Consider the following 25114-nt stretch of genomic DNA (forward strand, 5'->3'; position numbering starts at 1 on the left):
TATTTTTTTTCTCTACATTTTTCTTACATCTTTTACCCATAATAAGATTCTTTTATGGTTTTGAAAAAAAAAAAAAATAGAGTGAATGAAATAAAATAGACCGAAAAAAAAAAGGATCCATGAAAAAGTGAAGAAGAAAAATTTTAAATAATTTTTTATTTTTTATTTTTTTAAATCTCATTCTTTTTTTTTTCTTTTATATATAAGAATTTAATAATTAAAAATACATAAGTTTATAAATATTTTAATTATTTTATGTTATTTTATTTTTGTATTTTTATAGAAAACCCAACATGAGAAAATTATTTATTTTCCTTGTTATTTTTTAGAAATCAAACATAATGTTAGTCCAAGGGTTTTCCTAATAAGGTTTTGATGATAATAAATCATTGTTAAGTAACTAATTGATTTGAATGGTAAAAAATCTAGATATAAATTTAGAAATTCATTAAATGACCAAATGAATACAAAATCAAGACTTTTGTAAGACTTTTATTGATGGGAAACAAATGTAAGATGAATGCATGGGTGCACTTAGGTTTTTCATATAATTTCATGCATTTTTGAAAACTCGTTTTATTATTTAAAATTATGATTTCATTAAAACTCGAGTTTTATCAAATGTACCTTAGGCAAAACGTTTCAAAATTAACATATTACTTTACCTAAAGACTTTGTCTAAGTATTAGAAAGGAAAAAAATTAAAAAATATAGGTTTTTGAGGTCAAAAGGCTTAACCGGTTGAGGCATAGGCCAATTGGCTCAACCGGTCACGAAACTAGTTGATCGGCTGCCCTTGTCTAGTTGAGGAGTGTCAAAAACACACTTATCTCTTCTAGTAGTTTTCCCTTCTCAGTTAAGGTTCCCTCATTCCCGGTCGACCTCCAGTCAAGGCAACAGTAACCTACCAAAGTATTAAATGCTCCAATGGTTAGTGAACGGTTGACCCTTAGCTCGACCAATTGAGGCCGCTTTTTGGTTTTCTTGGCTCTCAAGCTTAGAAACCTATAAATTGAAAGTCTCACTTCATTTATGAGATAGAGAATACTTGCAATCAATTGTCTACCAAATTGTTATTGCCTTAAAAGTTTTAATTTATTTATTGGTGCGTTAAATCTTCACTTGCATATCTTTAGTGCACCCTTGTGAGTCATCTTAAATTAGATCTGTATTTGAGTTAATATTGAGTTAGGTTGAGGGATTCATAATTGTTAAAATTGAGTATTAAATACTTCAAGAAAGTTAGATATTAAAGAGATTGTATAAAAATCCATTGGAGTCGGAATCCAAGTGTAAAAAAGTTTAAAAACTTGGTTGAAACTTCAAGTTAGTGAAACCCTCACTCGGTTAAGAGCTTGATGAGAGTAGATATAAGTAAGAAAGTGTCAAACCACTATAAAATTCAAGTTTGAATTATCTAAATCTATCTCTTTGTTTTTTATTATATTGTGTTTGGATTTGTTGTGTTAAAAAAGTTTTTTAAAAACCCAATTCACCCCCTCTTTGGTGTTTTTCTCATTTAAGCATAACATTTATTTTCTCACATAACATCGGGGGAAAAAAGGTTTTGACAATTTTGTATGTTTTTATTTAATTTTATCATGCTTATATCAATCTTTTTATAAGAATTTATGACATGTTAAATATTCATAAATAATATCCATATCTTAGTTAATTTACTTTAATTCATTTGCCTAGCATCTAATTTTAAAAAAAATCTTATTATCCAATTAATACAAATATATTTTAAAATAAGAGTTTTCTTACATTAAACAAAATATATTTTAATAATTCTGCATTCAAAGAAACACATTTTTTAAAAGAGAAAATTAGACAAGTTAATTTAAATATTTTGATCAATTAATTTTTGATTGTCTTCCTTATATTTTTCAACAATACCAAAAGATTTACATTATTAATTATGCAGAAAAAAAAACAAAACAACAACAACTGTGAAAACTTATAAAAGAAAGAATGCTAAAATTTTAATTTATTAAAAAAATTTGATAATAAATAATAAAAATATGAATTTAGTCAATTGCAGAGTAATTGGGAAATATTAATTTAAAAAATGAAAAAGATAAATCCATAAAAAAAAATTAAAATTTTGTATTCTGTGTAAAAGATATTACTTGTATCATTAACAACATATAAAAAAAAACAAATATTTTGAAATCTAATAATATAGTTTAAAATATAAATAAATAAATTCTCATTTTACGTATATTTTCAAATATGAACATTACAACACACTTTTCCTTTAATAATTTGATTTTTTATTAATTATTTTTAATCTGTTTTTATTTTAATTAATACTCTTTAAAACTTGTTTAGCTGATACATTTTAAGAGAGTTGGTTTCGTAATGGTTATTTAGCATTTTTAGGAATAATTTTTCAATAAAAAATATTTGACTACTATGGAAACTAAAAACTAGTTTTCTTTTTATTACATCCCATTTTAAATTTTAATTTTTTTCCTTCACATTTTTCTTACTTTGTTTTACCCATAATAAGCATTTTTATGGTTTTGAAATTTTAAGGAAAAATATGAGAGAAATAAAATAGAGTAAAAAAAAAAACATGATGAAAGAAAAAGCGGATGAAAATAAAAAAAATAAAATTTAAAATAATAAATTATTGTTTATATTTCTTTAATCTCATTTTTTTATCTTTTAAATATAATAATTTAATAATTAAAAAAATAGATAAGTTTATAAATATTTTAATTATATTTGATTTTTTTTTGTGTTTTTATAGAAACCCAACATGAGAAATTTATTTTTTTAAAATTTTTTATTTTCCTTAATATTTTTTGAAATCAAACATAACATTTGGGAAAAATAGGGTTTGACATTTTTTATGTTTTTATTTAAGTTTTCTTGCTTATATCAATCTTTTTATTATGACATATTAAAGATTTGTAAATAATATCCAAATCTTAATTAATCCACACTAATTTATTTGCCTAGATTTTTATTTTAAAAAATACAAATCTTATTATTCAATTAATATAAATATATTTTTAATGAGAGTTTTCTTACATTAAACAAAAATATATTTTAATCATTTGCATTCAAAGAAACATATTTTTCATAAAAGAAAATTACACCAATTAATTTAAATATTTTGATAAATTATTTTTTTATTCCTTATCTTTTTCAATAATACCAAAAGAATGTCCATTATTAATTATGATAAAATGAGAATTTTAATTTATTAAAAAAATTGGTAATAAATAATAAAATATGAATTTTGTAAATTGCAAGGGAATATTATTTAATATTTTTATATTTTTAGTTTTAATTAATGTCAGGTGGGGTTCACCCTTATTTTAATAAAACCCTTCCACTTAATAAAAGACAGCAGAAATATGTACAGTAGTTCAGGAGCACATGTTTAAACTACAACCGAATAAGTTTCAATCTATCATTCGTTTAGTCCAACTCAGCGTGTCAAATCCGAAATAAGGTCTAATCAAGATCAGCCACGTCATCGGTTCCAAACAAGTACAATGGGAATGCGCACAGCGGATGAGTACTGTAGCACGCAAACCGTCAGGACACAGCTAGATTTCACTGTAAATTCCTCAATTTAAATGACTTGTGCGTGGGTGTCGTTTTTATATGGAAAGGGAAACCTACCGTGTAAGTCTCATACACCGAGATCGGTCTGTCTGGGTAAAAGCGGTCAACGAGTGTACAGTTCTCGGTCAACGAGACAGCATCTCGCATTGGTTGGTGAGGATCATGGCTCACCGAAGGTGCCCATGACCAATCATGGATTGAGATTGTCTACTTTAAAAATGAAAATGGCATTATTATTTAAATGATAATAATAATAATAAAAATAAATTTAAATATTAAAATTATTTATATTTTGAATATGTTTTTATCATTAATTGACAAACTAAGAAAAGTGCCATTTAAAAAATATTACTTTCAAGGCAAACAATGAGTCACCATTGACTACTAGTAGATAAGCAATGGCAATCTTATTTTTTATTTTTATATATATTTAAAAAAAACTCAAATGAAAAAATTAAGACCTTAATTGATAATGTTTTTTTAAAAGCAAAAAACATAAGAAAATATGTTTAACAGAAAAAATAGAATTTTTTTTTTTATTTTTTAAGAAAACAAGGTGTTTACATGTAATATAAAAGATTTTAAAATTATTTCTATATTTTCAATTATCACTTAAAATATTGTATAGCATCCCGTCATTTAAGTAACATGTTAAAAATTAATTTAAATTTATGAAAATGAATTAAAAATTTATATTTCTATTTATAGAAAATAAAGGTGTATTTGGAATGTTTTTGAAAATAGTTTCCGATTATTTTCATGAATAAACTTCTATTTAAAAACCTAAATTTAAAAATAAAAAATTTCTGGCTAATTTTGAATAAAAATGCTATATATTTATATGCAATATAAAAAGTTTCAGAATATTTTCTATATTTTTAAAAAAATTTAAAATTTAAATAGAAAATAAGGGTATATTTATAATTTTTTGAAAATAGTTTCAGATTATTTTCATTAATAAAATTCTATATAAAAATAAAAAATTTCAACTAATTTTGAATAAGAATAAAAAATGACATTTCTATTTATAGAAAATAAGAATACGTTTGGAATGCTTTCAAAAATAGTTTTCTATTTATTTAAAAACCCAAATATAAAAAAAAGGTCCCAACTAGTTTTGAATAAAAATATTATATATTTATATGCAATATAAAAATTTTCATAATATTTTATATATTTTCAATTATTATTTAAAATATTATATGAAAATTTTGAGAACACCTCAAATTTATTTCTATTAAAAAGTTTGTGAATGGGGTTACAAAAATAGTTTTCAAACAGGTCTTAGTATTTATTTAATAAAATCATTAAATAATTATTATATTTTATAATTTGTATAAGTTAATCTAAGCTGGCTATGTGAAAGCAAGCTGAGCTGACGGGAGTCCAACATTTTAATGTTCATCGCTGGAGTTAACACAGCAATCGTCTGTGTGAGCGGGAACACCGGAATATAACCCACCACGACGGTAAACAGAGACACCCAATCACTGACAAGAAAAAACAACACCCACACAGAATAACCGCGCTTGAAACCACCTTCCAATCACAGGCAACTAAATGGGACCCACGGCGTAGTTTTCATTCGTTGCGACGTCATTTATTCCGCGAGCCGCGCGTGTGTGCGTCGCTCAAACCCTGACAACAATCTGGAAGCTTATTGGTTGTTTAATTTGAAGCTCCAATCGTCTAGAGGGAGGCCAAGAATACAATTGGCTAAAGTTTAGCCACGTGGTAAGATTGGGCATAATTTAGCCACGTGGCGTCCAGGGGAGGTTCGGTTACGGAGGAGGGTGGAACACTGGAGCAGAGGAGCGAACCCTGCTTACACATTCGGGTTGGCGCTGGTGGGGTGAACCAGAGGGGGGTCTCTGAGGCTCTTCCTGATATCTCCTCGTTGTTGCAATAAATAAGACGAACTCGAGAGAGAGAGAGAGATTAATTTCTAGAGAGAGAGATGGAGGAGGGGAGCGGCGAAGAGGAGGTGCTGGGGTCGAGCTTGACTATGGAGAAGGTGGCGGCAGCGAAGCAGTTCATAGAGAACCACTACAGAACTCAGATGAAGACCATCCAAGAGCGGAAGGAGAGGTAAATCGTGGAAAAAGGACTGTTTGGTTGCCGAGAAAATGTTGGAAAAGGAAAACAGTCGAAGATTCCAAATCTTTGATTTTTCACTGTTTCAGACTCGGAGTCGGGCGCAAGTCTCCGAATCTCGTTTTCTCTTCCTTTCCTTTGTTTTCTCTGCATCCAAATGGGGGCTTATTGAATCTGATCCAGCTGGATTGAGAATGCGTTGTTTTTAATTAGCGTTTGTTACTGTTTGTGCAAATTGAAGGAGATTCGTTTTTTTTTTTCTGCTTTTCCTTCTTCTTTTTTTCTCACTCTTTGTGGGCAAAGGGAGGGTTAGTGAATTTGATCGAGCTGGACTGATAATATGCTGTTGTTAGTCAATGCTAATTATTGCGATAGTATTTGTTCAGTGAAGTCGGAGAGTTGGGAGTGATGCATCTGGGGGTATTTATGAAAATATGGATTAATTGAAGAAGATCACATTCCTAAAATAGGAAATTGTGTGTTGCGAGTTCTGTGATTAGACAGTTGTTTTCTTGTCCGTAAAATTCTCTTTGTATGAAAACATGATTGAAATTTGGTGCTTTTTGACTGGCATTTTGCAAGTGCTATTTGGCCTTTAACTGACAAAATCAATGCAATCTTGCCATCGAAAGGAATAAAAGTACTTCAGGAATGTTAACTAAACTATGCTCCAACATCCCCTTGGAAGTAATATATTAACAATGCTCCAGTTAGTTATGGAAGAAAAGTTAGGAAAATATAAGAAATCGAACTTATAGATTTTGTCTCTTCCATGATTTGTGACCAGGAAAATGAACACCTCAACTCAATTGAGTCCAATTCAACTTGGTTAAATTTAAATGGGATTTCCATGTTTTTAAAAGTAGCCAAAATGACATTAAAACTAAGGGTTCAAAATTTCTACTGAGGATTCCATGACAGTGAAGTGAGATCTTGATTCCAAGGCTTTGTTTATATGTTTCTAGGGGATTCCTAATCATTTGATAGAATTCTACTCTCTCTTTGGTTGCTAATAAATATGAATAAATGAAAGGAAATCAAAATATTGAATTGTACTTTTTCTACTGCTTCAGTGTCTGAAAATGAAAAACTCAAACTGCTTGAGATAATTGCATTACTACACTAGGCTCAAACAATAAGATATTTGGATCAAAATTTTTTTCTATGTATATTTCTGATCAACCAAATAGAGCTTTAGGATTCTGGGGTATTTACAAATTATTAGCCTTATCATGCATCCCATACTTTTTAAACATAGCTGTCCCGCTTCTGTCCTCCATGGCTCTCCAATACCTGCTTCCCACTTCCCACTTCCCAGTGTTATTTACTCATCAAAAAATTTCTTTTCATAGTCATGTTTGTCCTTTCCCATTACCAGGAGCATGTATGCTATGCTGATAACGTCTTTTTCCTGCCAGTGTTACTTGTACACTTGTTCTCAGCCTGTCATAGTTTGGTAGATGTAGCATATATTTTCAGACCCTTCTTATGGTTTTAATTGGTCTATATCTTAAAGTGAGATGGTGAAATTACACTTATGTATTTCTTTATGTATTTTTGGTCATGTTTTGCTTTCACTGCAGACGCTGGGTTTTAGAAAGAAGATTGGCTTCTTCAGATGTGCCAAAGGAGGAACAGATCAACTTGATAAAGGATTTAGAGCGGAAAGAAACAGAGTTTATGCGACTTAAGAGGCACAAAATATGTGTTGATGATTTTGAGCTCCTGACCATCATTGGTAGAGGAGCCTTTGGTGAGGTTAGAGATGTACTTTTAACTTTTTTAGAAAATACATGCTTGACCAGTGTCATGCAATGAAATGAATAGGAAGATTAACTTGTTGATTTTGGGATATGCTTTGATAGTTTAAGTACCTTTTTTTTTTCCAATTTTTTTAGTTTTATATAAACACTGAATTGGGGACAACTTTATTTGATAGTATAGGTTTTCCAAACGACAATTTGTTGCATTTAGGAAATTTGTAATTGGGACAATGCATTTACAACATGCTTTGTACTAAACACCTTTCTCTAGTTGCCTTAGCCTATCTTTCTTTCTATCTATTGTTTAGTGGATTTGGGTTTTCAGTAAGTACACAATGAGAATAGTTTTTAATAATGAAAGTTATTTGTGGATCTTAGTTATAGAATACTTGGAGGTGGTGAAAAGGTGTTTAAACCTTCTAAGCCAAAAATTAAATATTTTTAATTATTTAACTATCTCAATTCTAAATTATAATCTAGTAAGGTAATACCTAAAGGGAGTGAATAGGTGTTTTTACTCTTAATAGCCCAAATGTTGAAAATTTTAATTCAATTAATTCCTATGAGAGAGTAGAAAATGGTAAAAGCAATCTAACGCATAAAACACAATATTTTTTACATGGAAAACCTCCACACAAAGTGCAGAGATAAAAGACCACATGGTTAGAGATCTCAAATCAACAATTCATTATATGAGAAAGTATTATCCTAAGACTTACACTAGATGCTACCCTTAGACTTACACTACGATCCACGTCCATGATGTAGCACAAGCCTAAGGGGATGTAGATCTCCTTTACAAATCGACAAAAATATGTAAATCTTCTTTGGGAATAGGAAGAAAAACTAGGCTTTTCAAAATGTTTGCACTTAAACAAAAAAAACCATTTAGGCAACGTATTTATAGGATGCAAATACCTATTAGACTCAAATTAGGATTTCTAAAATAAAAAGTTAATCCAACTACAATTGTAAAATTAATCCAATTGAGCAAAATTGGAATTCTAGAGTATTTGAGCGCCTTTAACAGTTTTTTTTTTTTTTTTAAATAACATTTTAAAAACATTTTTGCTCAATTTAAAAAACCTTGAGTCCATACAAGCCTTAGATGAATCCTATTAGCCCCTTTCTATATTCAGCCGTGTCATTTCGGTTGATCACATAATAACCTCAAGTCTTTAATGCAGAGTAACACACAAAATCTATAAAAGTCTTATACCAGATGAATGGAACAAAATTGTTAATTGAAATTACATAACCTAACTTACCAGCAAACAATATTAATAAAGGCCCTTATAAGGGGATCATGAGAAGAAGAAATTGTTTTAAGCCCAAGTGTAGAAATTTTAAAGCTTTACGAATCTTGTATTTAGCAAATACAAGAGTTATGAGGAAAAATGTGTCCACATGTATGACAATGATAGACTTACAGGTGATATAGTCTTTGAATGACTAGAAATACAAAGTTTCTAATTTTCTGGTATCACTTAACATTGACTATCCTTTTTTGTTTTAATTGTTCCGCTCAACATTTGATTTTTATGGGTGTTTTCCCAATTATTGCCTTGTCCATCTCTGTAGGAACACATTTTATGTTGTTTCTGATCATCTTTCTCTCCCCCTCCCTGTCTAATTCTCACACACACAAACACATCCCATTATCTTTCTAAACGTGAATTACGTATCTCATATTTCTATCAATTCCTATGACTCTGACACTCCATGAACAGCCCCTGCTGAGTTCCTGTTTGGGTATCCCTGCATTTATTTCCTTTTTGGTTATCCTTATTCCACTCATATTTTCAGAATTGATGTCTTGTGCTTTGATGTGAGATTTCCAACTGCCATGTTCCTTTCAAGTGGAATTCACTTTGTTTAGAGTAGCGTACTCTGTTCAGATTCTTTGGTTGATCACATAATTGACCATTGTTTGGAGAAATGAGAATGCAGTTGCTGTTCTGCTTCAGATTTGTGTTTTTGTTTTGCTTGGCAGGTCGTAGTTTGTTTTTAGCTTATGGTTTCTGACTGCAGGTTCGTCTATGTCGGGAGAAGAAATCTGGAACTATTTATGCCATGAAAAAGTTGAAAAAATCTGAAATGCTTATACGAGGACAGGTGAGATGAGACACAGTACCATTTTTATTCATCCTGATCATGAAGCTTCTTTTCAATTTTTTTGTTCAACTATTACTGATAAATTGCACCATATATCCTAACTTTTTCCAGATTATTCTTATTATTATTATTGACTGTTTCTCAGATAAAAAAAAGTAAGAGAGGCAGATAAAAAAAAAAAAAAATAGTCCTAATCACTCATACTGGATGATACCATATCACTTTTGTGCTCCTTACAGAATGTCCGATATCAACACCTCTGTTTAGTCCTTCAGCCAGATCTTTGGTGTGGGAATTAATCAATAGGGCTGGCTACAATATGCATGATTCTGGCAGATTGAACTGACACCGATTATGTCTCCCTAGCCATGGTAAAGGTTTCGAGGAGGAATCTTATGCATGGTGAGAGTTATATGATTGTATAGGTAACACCTAGAGCAGGGTGAATAAGTGTCTGAACCCTTAGCCCAAAAATAAAAACTTAAATTATTTAACTATCTCTTTTTAGATTAGGGATACCCAAAAAGCAATCAACACATAAGAGATAGTTTTTTACATGGAAAACCACTCATACAACATGCAGATGTAAAAACCACGAGGTCAGAGACCTTAAATCAATAATCCACTATATGAAAGTATAATACATAGTTTTACTTGGCGGAATCTATCCCTAAGCCTTACTTCCTAGCACCTACATTGCACTTCATGCTTGCGATGCATGTGCTTCCAGTGGATCTCACCTTAGTGCCTAAGGGGATGCAGATCTCCTTCACAATCCAATAGAAATGAAAACAAACTTCTTTGAGAGATTTGGGAAGAGGGAGACAAATTATGTTTTTTCAACTTAAAAGCATCAAACCAAAAACCTTTTTAGGCAAGGTATTTGTAGGCCTACGAACTTGGTGAACTAGATCTAAATAATTCCTAAAAATAAAGCCTTTAAAAATGGAAAAAATGGATCCTCAAAATTTTGGAGAATTCCACCACGAGCTTATAGCGTTTGAGCACTTGAGGAGGTTTTCAAAAACAAATTGAAATTCTTTTATCTCGGTTTTAAAAACCTTGGTCCACACCAGGCCTAATAACCACTAGCTTGCCTTTCTAAGATCTTTCTATGCTTACCTATGTTATCCCGGTTGATCACGCAACAACCCCAAGTCTTCAATGGAGAGTAAGACACAATCTAGAAAGATCCTAAGCCATAATAAATGGTACAAAATTGTCAATCTTAAGCTATATAGCCTAATTTACCAACACATGATTTTTCCCAAATTTTTTTTTTGATAGATAAACAAAGAAAAATTTCATTAAAAGAGGGTAGCAAGAAGGCAACCCGAAGCATACAGGGAGTATACACGAGAAGCCCCAAAAGCAAAAAGCACAAAGAAGCGTACACTCACCAACCCTCAATTGGAGCCCAACCAATCTACAAAGTTAATTAAGGAGCAGGGCTCTCCATCTAAACAAGACTTAGTCCAAGAGAAAAGATTACAAACGGAGGAAATTTTCAATCTTTGGATCAACAAAGCCTCATTATAAAAAACTATCCTATTTCTTTCTTTCCACATCGTCCAAAATAAACAAAGGGGGGCTGCCCGCCAAATCTTCCCACGCTTCTTGTCTACAAAGGAAGCGGACCAGCCAAGAAGAGTGTCTTTAACCGTGAGCTGAAGGACTCAATTAACCCTAAACAACGTAAACACAAGATTCCACAGCACCCTCGCCTTGGGGCAATGAATAAGGATGTGGTTAATTGTCTCCTCATCATCACAACATAAGAAGCATCTGTTTGCTAGAGACCAACCCCTCCTTTTGAGATGATCTTAGGTTAGTACCTTTCCCCAAGAAGCTTCCCAAGCAAAAAAACCCACCTTAGTAGGCACGCAAGGGCTCCAAATGATTCGCCACGGAAACGGGACTGCACGACCAGAATCAAGAGTATTTTAAAGGGATTTTACAGAGAAGATCCCATTCTTAGAAGCATTCCACACCACTCTATCCTCCATCCCAACATTGAGCCTCTTTCCTTGAAGGACCGAAAGGAGACTCGCCACCGCCTCCAGCTCCCAGTCATTAAATGATCTAGAAAAACAAGGATACCATCCCCCCGCATCCCCCATGGAATCCCAACAATCCTTTACCCACGCATCTTGGGATACCGCAAAGGCAAACAGAGAAGGGAAAGCCTCACAAAGGGGAATGTTTCCGCACCAAATGTCCTACCAAAATTTCACCCTTCTACCATCCCCTACGGTGAAGGAAACGTTTTTAAACAACAGACCGCCTTCCTTTCTAATTTCCTTCCACAACCCCACCCCATAGCCTTCCCTAACCTCACAAGAGATCCACCCTCCTTCTTCTTCCCCATACTTTGTGCTGATAATAAGTTTCCAAAAAGACTCCCTTTCAGCCGCAAAGCGCCAGCTCCATTTACACAACAGGGCCCTATTGAGGATAGAGAAATTTCTGATCCCCAAGCCACCCTTCATTTTATGAGAGCGAACCACATCCCATTTTACAAGGTGAGGCCTCTTCTCCAACGCACCCCCACCCTAAAGGAAATCCCTTTGGATTTTCTCAAGCCTCAATCTTACAACTCTTGGAATACGCATCAAGGACATGAGATAAATCGGCATGCTAGCCAAAGTGCTCCGAATGAGAGTGATTCTCCCCCCCTTAGAAATGAACTGCCTCTTCCACAGAGCAAGTCTCTTCCTCATCCTTTCTTCCACACCATCCCACACAACCACCGATTTGTGAGGAGCACCTAGAGGCAGCCCCAAGTAGGTGGAAGGAAGAGAACTCACTTTGCAGCCCAATTCAGAAGCCAAGACCTCAGCATTCTCAACTCTTCCCACCGGCAAAATTTCGCTCTTCTCCAAGTTGATGTTCAGACTAGAAATGGCTTCAAACCACATTAAAAGCCAGCTTAGGACATCCATTTGGTCTTGGGAATCCTTGCAAAAGACCAGCGTATCATCCGCGAATAACAAATGAGATACTTGAATCCCATTTCCACCCCTACCCCTTAGCCTGCAGCCGGATAGAAAGCCCCCCCTAACCGCTTTGTTAATGAGGCAACTTAAGGCCTCCATTCCTAAGACAAACAAGTAGGGGGAAATGGGGTCCCCTTGCCTTAACCCTCGAGTGCTCTGGAAGAAACCCGCTGGCGAACCGTTAATCAGAACTGAGAAGGATGCAGTGGAGATGCACCACCTAATCCATCCAGCCCACTTCTCCCCAAAACCCATTTTTTGCATCACTGACATCACTTTTCCCAAATTGGTAAAAAAGAGCTTAACAGAGTTGCTGATGTAGGGTGAAGTTTGATTTTAGAGTTAGAGATATGTAGGGTCTCTTTAGATCTCTTCCAAATCAACTTGGATAAAATTGGGATTATATGACGAATTTGACCCTATTACATTGTGGACTCCTATTTCATACAAATTTTTCCATGATTTGGGGTTTGTCACCACTGTGGTATTTTGTAACTAAGCATTTGACTAGTTAATGAGGATGAAGAAGATAGTGGCTAGTCAAGCCCAAGTCAATCCTTTTCCATTTATAAAGTTGGAAATGAAAAATTTATTAAAGAATAATACAATCACAACACAAAGATTGAAGGATGAAGTTGGCAGATAGACAAATGAAGAAACTCTTAACTCCAGCCAATAAGTCAACCAAGGACAAAATTTAAACTCCTTAAGAGTCTTATCTACTCTTTGATCTAAGAAAACAGCTTCAGTTGTTCTCTCTGGCTATCCACCTAGTCTACACTTCTGGGTTGTTGACAAATATCCTCAATTACCAAGGTCTCATCACAATTGCCCTTGTTTCAACTATAAAACAACAAAAAAGAATCACTCTCTACAGTACACCCATCAAAACCTCTTTGCACTGCTTCCATTATCCTTTCAAAACTGCCAGAAGCTTAGCTTCAGTTGCATACCCAATCTGGTGAAGATGAAGTTAATACCATAGTACTCAGAAATGCTCATATGTTTAGTTTGTGCGTTTTTTTTTTTTTATGTTGTGGGGGGGGGGGGGGCGCGCGCTGAGGACTTCTATGGTACTTTGGCTTCACACTTTCTTGTTTTTCACTAATATTTGACTACTCCTATGTATCATCTTGATATGATTTACAGATTTACTTTCATGGTTGACTCATAGCCAATCCGTTCTGGCATGGTGAAATAGTAATTGTAGTAGTAGTACCACTGTTTAGTTTCTACTACCACCACCACTATTACTAGGTTTAGTTTGGGTGTTTTCTTATGTTTCTATGTCGAGGTACTACTACTACGAATTTGGGTGTTTTTTACCACTATGGCTTAGAGTGTTTTTTTCTTCTTTTTGATAGGTTAGTTTGGGTGATAAAACCTAGTGAAATAGTAATAGTAGTGGCACTACTACTATTTGGTTTCTACTAAACCACTATGACTATGTTTAGTTTGGGTGTTTTCTTATGTTTCTATGTCAAGATACTACTACTTCTTCAGGTGTTCTCTTATGTTGCTATGTCAAGATACTACTACTACTACTACTTTGGGTGTTTCTTACTGCTACGGTTTAGTTTGAGTGTTTTTTTTTTTTTTTTTGATAGGTTAATTTGGGTGATAAAACCTAGTGAAATAGTAATAGTAGTGGCACTTTCTACTACTACTACTACTATGCTTAGTTTGGGTGTTTTCTTATGTTTCTATGTCGAGGTATTACTACTACTACTACCTTGGGTGTTTTTTACTGCTATGGTTTAGTTTGAGTGTTTTTGTTTTTTTTTTTTGATAGGTTAGTTTGGGTGATAAAACCTAGTGAAATAGTAATAGTAGTGCCTGAATTCTACCTTCTTGGTTTTAGTTTCGAAAAAAGGAGGGGCTGAAGACCTGAGAGATTTCAGACCTATTAGTTTGGTGGGAGGACTGTACAAGTTGCTAGCAAAGGTGTTAGCTAATAAGTTGAAGAAGGTGGTGGGTAAGATGGTATCCTCGTCCCAAAATGCTTTTTGTTGAGGGGAGACAAATTTTGGATGCAACGTTAATTGCTAATGAGGCTGTAGATTCTTTATTGAAAAGCAATGAGTGCCAGGTGTCGTGCAAGCTTGACATAGAAAAGGCGTGTGATCACTTAAATTGGGATTTCCTGCTCCAGGTATTGCAGAAAATGGGTTTTGGAGAGAAATGGGTAGGATGGGTTGAGTGGTGTATTTCTATAGCAACATTCTTGGTTCTGGTTAATGGCACTCCGACGAGGTTCTTTCACAGCTCTAGGGGGTTGAGGCAATGAGACCCCCCCTTTTGCCCTATCTTTTTGTGATAGGAATGGAAACCTTAAGTTGCTTGATTAAGAGAGCAGTTAGTGGGGGATATTTGACAGGTTGTAGGGTTAAAGGGAGGGGTGGTGAGAGAGTTCAACTCACCCATCTGTTGTACGCTGATGATATTCTGACTTTTTGTGAAGCTTCTGAGGATCAGCTAGCTCACCTAAGCTGGTTGTTAATGTGGTTTGAAGCCATCTTTGGTTTAAGAATTAATCTAGACAAAAGTGAGATCCTATGAGTGGGGAGGGTGGAGAATTTGGAGGAGTTGACCCTCGAGCTTGGGTGCAAGGTGGGGACGCTTCCTTCCTCGTACTTAGGGCTTCCTTTGGGTGCCTCGCACAAATTAGTAGCAGCTTGGGACGAGATGGAGGAGAGGTTTCAGAAGAGATTAGCTATGTGGAAGAGGCAATGTATATCTAAAGGAGGGAGACTCACTCTCATTCAGAGCATTTCGTCTTGCATGCCCATTTACTACATGTCTATTCTGTGTATGCCTAGATTGGTTAGATTGAGACTCGAGCAAATCCAAAGGGATTTCCTTTGAGGTAAGGGGGCTTTGGAGTGGAAGACTCATCTTGTCAAGTGGGCGGTTGTATTCTCAGATAAAAGTAAGGGTGGATTGGGTGTTAGATGCCTTTCTACACTTAATAAAACCCTTTTGTGTAAATGGAGTTGGCGCTTCATGGAAGAAAGGGAAACTCTTTGGAAACAAGTCATTAGTAGGAAGCATGGAGTAGAAGAAGGGGGGTGGTATACCCGCGAAGGAAGAAAGGGATTGGAGTGGGGTTGTGGAAGGAGATTAGGAAAGAAGGTTCATTGTTGAGCAACAACATTGAGTTTTCCGTTGGTAATGGTAAAAAAGTTAGATTTTGGAAGGATTTATGGTGTGGTAATGAGGCTTTATGTAACTCTTTCCCCTCTTTGTTTGCTTTGGTGGTGTGTCAAAAGAGGAGTGGGTGGCGGAGGTTTGGGACCCTTCGGTTGAAAGAAGAAGGGGGGGGAGGAGTTGGAGTCCTCATTTTTCTAGGGCTTTCAACAATTAGGAGGTGGTCTTGGTGGAATGACTGCTCATGACAATTCAAGGGAAGAGGGTTAGCACAGAATAGGAGGATAGGGTGTTATGGAAAAAGACAAAAAATGAGATTTTTTCAATTAAGTCCCTTTACAGTGCAGTAGAGCCGAGAAATACAGTCCGGTTTCCGAGGAACATCATTTGGAGTCCTTATGTTCCTCCCAAAGTGGGTTTTTTTGCATGGGAAGCCTCTTGGGGGAGAGTTTTAACATTGGATCAGTTAAAGAGGAGGGGTTAGACCCTAGCTAATAGATGTTTCTTTTGTCTTGCCCAAGAGGAGTTTACTAATCACATCTTAATCCATTGCACGAAGACTAGGGTTTTGTGGGAGTTATTATTTGCTCTTTTTGGTGTGACTTGGGTTCTCTCTTGCTTGGTAAGGAAGACTCTCCTTGGTTGGTATGGGTCCCTTGTTAGTAAGAAGCGCAAAAAAGTTTGGAAGTTGACTCTTTTATGCCTTTTTTGGGCGGTGTGGAAGGAAAGAAATAGGATAGCATTCAACAATGAAGAGTTTTCAGTTCATAGGTTGAAGAATTCTTTTGTGTGTAGTTTCTGGTCATGGACAAAGTTGTATATAGATGTTGGGCCTTTACCTTTAATCGACTTTTTTGATCGGTTGGGTTCTAGGTGAGGGCGGGTGAGGTTTTTGGTATCCCCTCTTTTATGTTCTTCTTTACCTTATGACGCCTACTATATACTTTTTGTATGCCTTGGGTTGTCCTTTAGGCTTCCTTTTTCTACATTTATATATTTTCTTTTGATTTTACCTATAAAAAAAAGTTAGTAATAGTAGTGGTACTATTGCTGTTTAGTTTCTACTACTACAACTACTACTGTTTAGTTTCTACTACTACTACTACTACTACTACTATGTTTAGTTTGGGTGTTTTCTTATGTTTCTATGTCAAGGTACTACTATTACTACTACTACTACTTTGGATGGTTTTTTATTTTTTATTTTTTGTGATAGGTTAGTTTGGGTGTATTTTATCTCCACTACTACTACTTGTTTAGTTTGGGTGTTTTTTATGTTTCTATGTCCATGTACTCCTACTATTTTGGGTGTTTTTTACTACTACTATGATGTTTAGTTCGGATGTTTTTTTATGTTCCTATGTCGAGGTACCACCACCACCACCACTACTATGTTTAGTTTGGGTGTTTTTTTATGTTTCTATGTTGAGGTACTACTACTGCTACTTAAGTGTGGTTTGTACTTGCTTTAGTTTGGGTGCTTTTTCTATGTTTCTATGTCAAGGGCTTTTATGGGGCTTTGACCCTGTGTCATTACTACTAGTATGTTTAGTTTGCATGCTTTTTTGTGTCTATGTTAAGGTACTCCTACTACTATGTTTAGTTTGGGTGCTTTTTATATATTTCTATGTTGAGGTGCTTGTACTTTGTGTCATCTCTATGTAATTTACAGATTTATGTTAATGGTTGGTTCTACTACTACTACTGCCTTTTTATGTTTCTATATCAAGGACTTCTATGGGACTTTGCCCTTGCATTTTGTATCCGTGTGATATAATTTTGTGAATTTATATTCATGGTTGGTTGTACTACTACTATTACTACCACTATATCTGACTACTGCTACAATATCCTACTACTACTACCATATTGTGGACTCTTATGGGACTTTGGCCTCGCACTTTGTATCACCCCAATATAATTTACAGATTTATATTCATAGTTGGCCACTACCACTACTATTACTATATCCTGCTACCACTGCCATATTGAAGACTTTAATGGGACTTTGACCCTGCACTACTACTACCATATTCATTGTTGGCTGTACTACTGGACTGCCATTACTATATGTGCTACTATTATCTTGATATCCTACATGGCCACTACATATTGCAGTGTCACATTTTTTTCACTATTACTAAGGATGTCATGATGAATCTGTATCATGACTGCTGACACACTGATACACTTAGATGAATTTAGTATTCTTATGATATGCTTTTGGACTCTGCAATCATTTAGTTAGTTCAGTTTATGGCAAGTGATATTTTAGGATCTTTATGGTTGGCAGGCAGCTGGTTGCTGCTACATGTTGACGTTGTAAATTTCATAAGATAGCTGCTGTGATTATTTTCTTTTTACTCTATTTAACCACCCTTATTGACCTAAATTCCTATTGTTCCCTCCACAGCTTGAATTTCTTTGTACAATGCTTAGTTGCTGAATTCCCTAGAATTGTCTTTGCTCCTTAGGTGGAACATGTTAGAGCTGAGAGAAATTTGCTGGCGGAAGTTGCCAGTCACTGCATAGTGAAACTGTACTACTCATTTCAAGATGCTGAGTACCTATATCTGATTATGGAATATCTGCCTGGTGGTGACATGATGACTCTGCTGATGAGAGAAGACACCCTGTCTGAAAGTGTGGCTAAATTTTACATTGCCCAGAGTGTCCTGGCAATAGAGTCGATTCACAAACATAACTACATTCACAGGTTAGTATTAGCTGTCAATGACATCTAAAAATAAAATCTGGATTATGTGGTGAATTTAGTTGATATTTGTCATTAGGTAGGGATAATTATCCTGTCGGATTAACTCATCTCTCTTTCACAGGGATATCAAACCTGACAATCTTCTTCTGGACAAAAATGGTCACATGAAGCTCTCAGATTTTGGCCTTTGTAAGCCTCTTGATTGCAGAACCTTGTCTGCACTGAAGGAGGATGAAGTAATGGATGATGAGAATTCAAGGGAATCAATGGATATTGATGGAGGCTTCCCTGATGCGGATAATAGAAGTAGTTGGAAAAGTCCTCGTGAGCAGCTTCAGCATTGGCAGATGAACAGGAGGAAGTTGGTATGCAAATTGTCTTACCAATATATTTGTATGTTTCTCTGAAGTATGTTTCTAACCAAATATAATGGCTCAAACATTGTAGTGCTTGAAAAGTTTTTCAATTATTGGCCAATGTGTGTTTTTTCTTTTTTGATGCAATTATTGGCCAATGTAAAAGAAAAGAATGATTTTGTGGATAATGTGTAACAGGTATCTAACAAGATGATCATAAATAAGTTCTTGCCAGTATATCTATCCAAAGCAAGAAAAAGGGCATATTTTTGTAGATAACATGCAATGGATATGTATCTTTTTGAAGGTGGCCAGCTAATGTGCTACCTACAATGATACACAGAACCATGCACATAGAGAAACCATCTTACACAACTTTCTTGTACTTGTTCTTAATCGATGCTATCTCTAGCATCTCATCAATCCATTTGTTTTATGTTCTGTTCGTTCTTCTTTTGCTTTTTATCCATCTTTGTAAGTTATGGGAAGATAGAAAGAAAGCTAGAGATAAGCTGAAACCAAAAGGATAAAATAAAATGCAATACTGAGAAACTTTACTCATCTCTAGGCTAAAGAATAATTTAAAGATGAAAGCAGAATTATAGTGTTGAAACCTCTCCTTCTGCCAAAGTTGCATTATGATAGACCCTAGAAGGAGCAATATGAAAATTGAAGCCTTTGGGTTCCATATTTATTCTATCTGCTTTGTTGAAAGTGTTATATGTTCAACATTTTCATTCTGGATGTGTACCATCTTGTACAAAGTTGAGGTGTAGTGCTCATAATTCACTAGCAAAGCCATCAAATTATTTCCTGAATTCCTATATTAAAGGAAACCCAAAGGATCACATCATTGATTACAATTTATGCTAATTGCTTCAAAATGTTACAATACTATGCACTCTTAGATATGGCTTTTTGGTAATTTTCTCCAAAATTTCTCCAATCCATGCCTAAAGCCCCCAAGAATGAGTCCATGCATGTAAATATTACAAGGACTCCTGGTTAGTGTTCCTAGTTTTCTTTCTTGCATGCTAGAGATGGATACAAAACAACTATGCTTGATATTTGTGTTGAGCTGTAACTGTTGAAATATTTAAGTCTCTTTTTTTACACTAACACTGTTCTTTCATATATTTTGTGCGGAAGGCATTTTCAACGGTGGGGACACCTGACTATATTGCTCCTGAAGTATTATTGAAGAAAGGATATGGAATGGAATGTGATTGGTTAGTTTGTCATGGTTTATTCCCTCTTTAATTTGTATTGTTATGTTGCACTACCTAGTTTTCACCTCTTCTCCCCTCTCTCCAACTTGTTGAATCTAAAGTTCTATTCCTTGATTCACAAGGTGGTAGCCTGGTGAAGTATGCAACTTTCTAATTAATTCACATCTTGAGGGATGAGAAACGGTTTTACCGGAACCACATTTTTGGTCAGATGGACCACAAGTTTAACATTAAGCCATGCTGTAGCTGTTACTGTTTTCATTTCTTTGCTACAAATTCTTTAATTGAAAAGAATTATCAGAACTACAACATTCATATGCAATCTTACACATGTCTATTGCATGCATATATGAACAATTTATAGATGCTGCATGTCAAGGGGTGCAGCGAGATGTAATGATTATTGTTATATTAATATAACAACAATTGTACAGTCTGAGCTGGGGTAAAAAGACCATTACCTATCCTTGTGTGGAGCTACAATTAAACTATAAAATGTAACAATCTTTATAAAAATAGTGTTCTATATTCTTTCAAGAGTGACCTTGATGGGGGAAAGCCTTTTAAAGTTTATTCAAGGAAGAAAGGGAAGACCTAAGTAAACTTTAAGTAGGATTAATATTAATTAGAATTGAATAGGGATTGGTATTTGTTGGAGTCTAATTAGGATTAGCTAGTTGAGTTATAATATAATTAGAATTTGAGTTATGATAGGTTATTAGAGTCTTAGTAGACTTTGGATGTTATAATTAGAATTAGAATCATAATAGGTTATTAGAGTCCTAGTAGACTTTGGATTTCTTAGAGAAGCCTATAAATAGGCTAATCAATGTAAATCAAAGGGATGAATTTGATGAATAATATTATACTTTCTTTTATTGCAAGGTTGCAACCCTCAATGGTGAGACTCCATTGATTTTCTTCTAGGTGAGACTCCTAGAAGGCCTTAGTGAGACTCTAAGGTTTTTCCATCTTTTCTTCATTGTTTCTTCTTTCTCTCTATTTCTTATCTTATAATTTTCTCTACCATAAAGTTTATTCCTTGTTCCTCTCCTTACACCCTAAAAATAAAACCCTAGCCCACCTACCCTTGAGTGTAGGCAACCATCCTAGGGTTGTCCTACATCAGACCTGTGTGAAGGAATCTCTTCATTGTTGTGGAATATATCTTTTTCAAACTGTTGGACAAGTAATTAGCTTGCCTTAGCTTCTAATTTTTTGTACTTTCCTTTGTAAGAAACCAGGGGTGCAGCATGTATCGTCTTTTCCTTATCTTAGTTACCCCTCTTGTTTCATTTCTATCCACTTCTGCTATAGTTTTCCAGGTAGTGGATTCATACTGCTTTCTTCCTATGTGAGAGTTTTGGTGTTGAATGAACATGTCTCTTCTTTCATCTTTCCAACCATTTACTTCTTTACTCCTGGTTCTACAATTGTGGTGACATTAGCATCAAGAACTTTTAAGGGAGATATTATGAAAATTTTTGTTTCAACACAAATAGAAGTGGGAAATGTGGTTTCCTTTATAAGAATATAGATGAATTGTATCTTTTCTTTACATGTCTTCTTATCCACTTGCCTTACAGGTGGTCACTAGGTGCAATAATGTATGAAATGCTTGTTGGTTATCCTCCATTTTACTCAGACGATCCCATGACCACATGCAGAAAGGTAACACACTTTTATACATTTTTTGATAATTTCTCTAAGATGTTCCAATGGATCCTTGATATTCATTCATGTTATGCTTAAGTCTTAACTTGCCAAAACCTCCTAATCTTGTCCTTTTGAGTGGATGGAGATGCTATTTTTTTGCTGATGCTGTTCGTCCATGATTCTCAGATTGTTCATTGGAAAAATCATCTAAAATTTCCAGAAGATCCAAAATTAACCGCTGAGGCGAAGGATCTCATTTATAGGTTGCTTTGTGATGTTGAACATAGGCTAGGCACTGGAGGGGTGGGCCAAATTAAAGTAAGGGTTTTGGATCTCAGAGAAATTTATCTCTTTCCTTCAACTGGCTGTTATTACCAAGGTTCATTGCAATTGTTTTGTATCAGGCTCATCCTTGGTTCAAGGATGTTGTATGGGATAAACTCTATGAGATGGAGGCTGCATTTAAACCAGAAGTCAATGGGGAGCTAGATACTCGGAATTTTATGAAGTTTGATGAAGTACTTCACTGGACTCATTCCTTCTTTATCGTGGTTGTTTTTTCTGTTGTTATATTATCATCATCATTCATCACCATCATCATCATAAATATTGTTTTCAGATTCAGAGTTGCATTAGAAACTTTTCTTAAGAGGTTTCTTCATTCATGAAACCTGTGTGCTTCATTTTATCTTTTTGTAAATGTACAATGCCTCTGAACTACCTTCACTCATGATTGAATTTTCTGTATTGTCATTAGCTGGATCCTCCAACACAGGCAAGAAGTGGCTCGGGACCCTCACGGAAGGTTTGTAACTATTCATGCTAATAAAAAATCAATATAGTGATGGAATGCACTAATATGCATCATTGGTTGGCATTGATAAAACCATCTTTCTTGTAAGTAAGCAGCCTCATTCCATATATGCATGAAATGAGTATGGGCTCATTTGCATGTAATTGATGTATATCAGTTCTGACTTAAAACAAATAAATAAAAAAGTAGATCACCTATAAGGCAAGATTTGATAGAATTTCAGGTCCAGAGTGTTTCTAGGTAGCAAGGTTGAGTTGTCTGTGTGCAATTATGGAAGCATCTGAAATACAAGTAGTTGAATAAAATGAAGAAAAGCTCTGCCCTGGAAAGGGGAAAAACCTGTGCCAAATTTCTTTTTTTTCTTTTCTTTTCGTTTCTTTTCTTTTGGTTTGAATGGCACCTGCATACATGCTTCTTTTTCTGTGATTAGGTCAAACAAACTAATCAAAAGAATAAGCATGATAATGAAATCCAGGAAGAGAATGTAAACGTAAAAGACATACTATGAAATTTACATAATTGGCTTTTGATGTTGATACCTATTCAAAAAAAAAATAAACATAAAAATAAAATAAGTTTATTGTTTCTAGAAAATTAAGTTCTATTTCTTGTTTTAAAAAACTGAAAAATACGATAAACTATGATTTTCTGTTCAACTCCTGTATGCACTTGCTGCATGCAGGAATAGAAACGTGGTCATCTTTGGTCGAAACTACTGAGAATTATGTCCCCCACAGTTGGACCTGGTTATCCTTTCATCGACTTCTGGGGAAGTGTTTTTCATCATCCTTTATGCATTCATTCTTCACACTGAACCTTGGGTTATCAACAGCTAATGTTGATATAATGCCATTGCAAATGCAAAATAGGTGTTTTCCTTGAAACTTAAAAGAATTTGGGCATACATGTTTGGAATCAGGTTCATCCAATCTAGCTGTGTAATATCCTTTTTCAGTTACCTATCATTTTCTCATCCCTTTAGATGTTTTTGATGTTATAGCATCATAAATGGGTCATTTCTTTGAGTAAAGTTTTCTGTTTTATTTTCTCAGTATTAACCTGACCTTTTATTTCTGCATAATCCAACAATTTTTACACTGTTAGTGTTGTAATTCTTAGGTTTAATGTGTTGTCTAATGTTGTGTTTCTTTTTTCATGACAGATGCTATTAACTCCTAAAGATTTGAGTTTTGTTGGCTATACATACAAGAACTTTGATGCTCTCAAAGGGCTTCGCCCTTCTTCTGGTATGCAATTTTGAGCAGTTGAAGTTTCGTCTTTCATGTTTTAATTCTATCAGTCTCCATCCACATGTTAATCTCTTGCTGGACAATTGCTGAAGCATTTGTTCATTTATCACCATTACTTAGTGTTTCCCTTTACCTATTTGAATCTATATATATATCGCACACACACCATGAGCGGAAAAAGACGGCTGCCTCCTGAGTATTGCAAAAAATTAGTGGGTCAAAGCGATGAAAGACGTTATGTCAAATTTTCATTTTCATAGATAATGAGTCTGAAACATGAATAAGCATTGTAGAACTTCATGCTTGGAACCAACAAATACGGCCCAGAAATAATCAGCCAGAACAAAAGTCTTAAATCTTATTTTTATTTTTATTTTTCCTTATGCATGTTTGATTGGGGTGGATCAGAAATTTGCTGCCCTATATTTGAGATGGTAAAATTCTATCATATGGCCCCTTGATAGGATGATAACCTTGCTTCTTAAATATATCTAAAAGTGACGTAAATAATCGCTAAGCCTACTGAATTAAACATATGATAATCAAACTACTCTCTATCTATGCATTTGTAACATGGTCACTCATCAGTTACTTTCTTTGGTCAAGTTGGATTTGGAAGAGGAACAATTCAGTGTTGTTGATCTTGCTTAAAGACTGCTATATGTTTCTTTTGCAGGTGATGCTAGAGCAGATTATACTGCTAGGGAGACAGCTGATGATACAGATGTGCAGATGCTTGCTCCATCAGGCGAACCCATGTCACCATAACGTAAGAAGAAGAGGAAGTAGGGGTCATGTGGATGGTGGTGCAGGCCTGTTTATTGAGAGTCAGGTTGCTTGCCCAAATCTGCATTTCCTGTGAGATGGTTGCTGGGCATTCTGCCGAACCACCATCCAAGTGTACAGCAGTATTTCAGAATTTTCATGAAAACCCAGTTGTGGATTAACTGGTAGGACAATGTGAAGCTTTTTTCTATAGAAAAAAGGTTTTGTGCATTAGAATTTAGCATAGAGAATTGTGGGAACTCATGCCCTGGCTGCCCAGGTTGGCGGTGGGAAACTTGCCTTCTCTTGTGGCAGTTTCTGGTTTAAAATTTTACCAAAGAAGGGAAACTACCAACATACTGAATAGCTTTTTAGACTATTTCAGGCTTTTTGCCCATTATCCACCTGTTGTTGTGTGTATGCTTTCCAATGGAGAAGAAACATACTTTACCTGTTAAAAAATATTGAGGAGTAATCTCTAGATGTGGAAATATTTTACCTCAAACTTTTATTGTGATGGTTAATTATAAGGGCTGTTTTTTTTTTTTATCACTTTTGTCATGTTTTGACATGTTTTGCTAAAAATGTTTTTTCTTTTTCTTTTTTTTTTTCAATATATTTTGTTTTA

The 25114-nt window shown here is 34.6% G+C and overlaps 1 protein-coding gene across 1 annotated transcript; it reads left to right on the forward strand.

The window, feature by feature from the left end:
- Positions 1–5453: 5453 nt before the first annotated feature.
- Positions 5454–25016, forward strand: LOC117912623 (serine/threonine-protein kinase 38-like). The gene is made up of 12 exons (XM_034827292.1): positions 5454–5673; positions 7263–7437; positions 9474–9557; positions 18175–18416; positions 18538–18781; positions 19922–20001; positions 21588–21672; positions 21844–21975; positions 22062–22175; positions 22415–22462; positions 23634–23718; positions 24398–25016. The coding sequence occupies exons 1-12, from the start codon at positions 5543–5545 to the stop codon at positions 24487–24489; spliced, it is 1512 nt and encodes a 503-aa protein (XP_034683183.1). The 5' UTR covers positions 5454–5542; the 3' UTR covers positions 24490–25016.
- The last annotated feature ends 98 nt before the right edge of the window (positions 25017–25114 follow it).

This window comes from Vitis riparia, chromosome 4 (genome assembly GCF_004353265.1).
Source record: "Vitis riparia cultivar Riparia Gloire de Montpellier isolate 1030 chromosome 4, EGFV_Vit.rip_1.0, whole genome shotgun sequence".
Classification (NCBI taxonomy): Eukaryota; Viridiplantae; Streptophyta; class Magnoliopsida; order Vitales; family Vitaceae; genus Vitis; species Vitis riparia.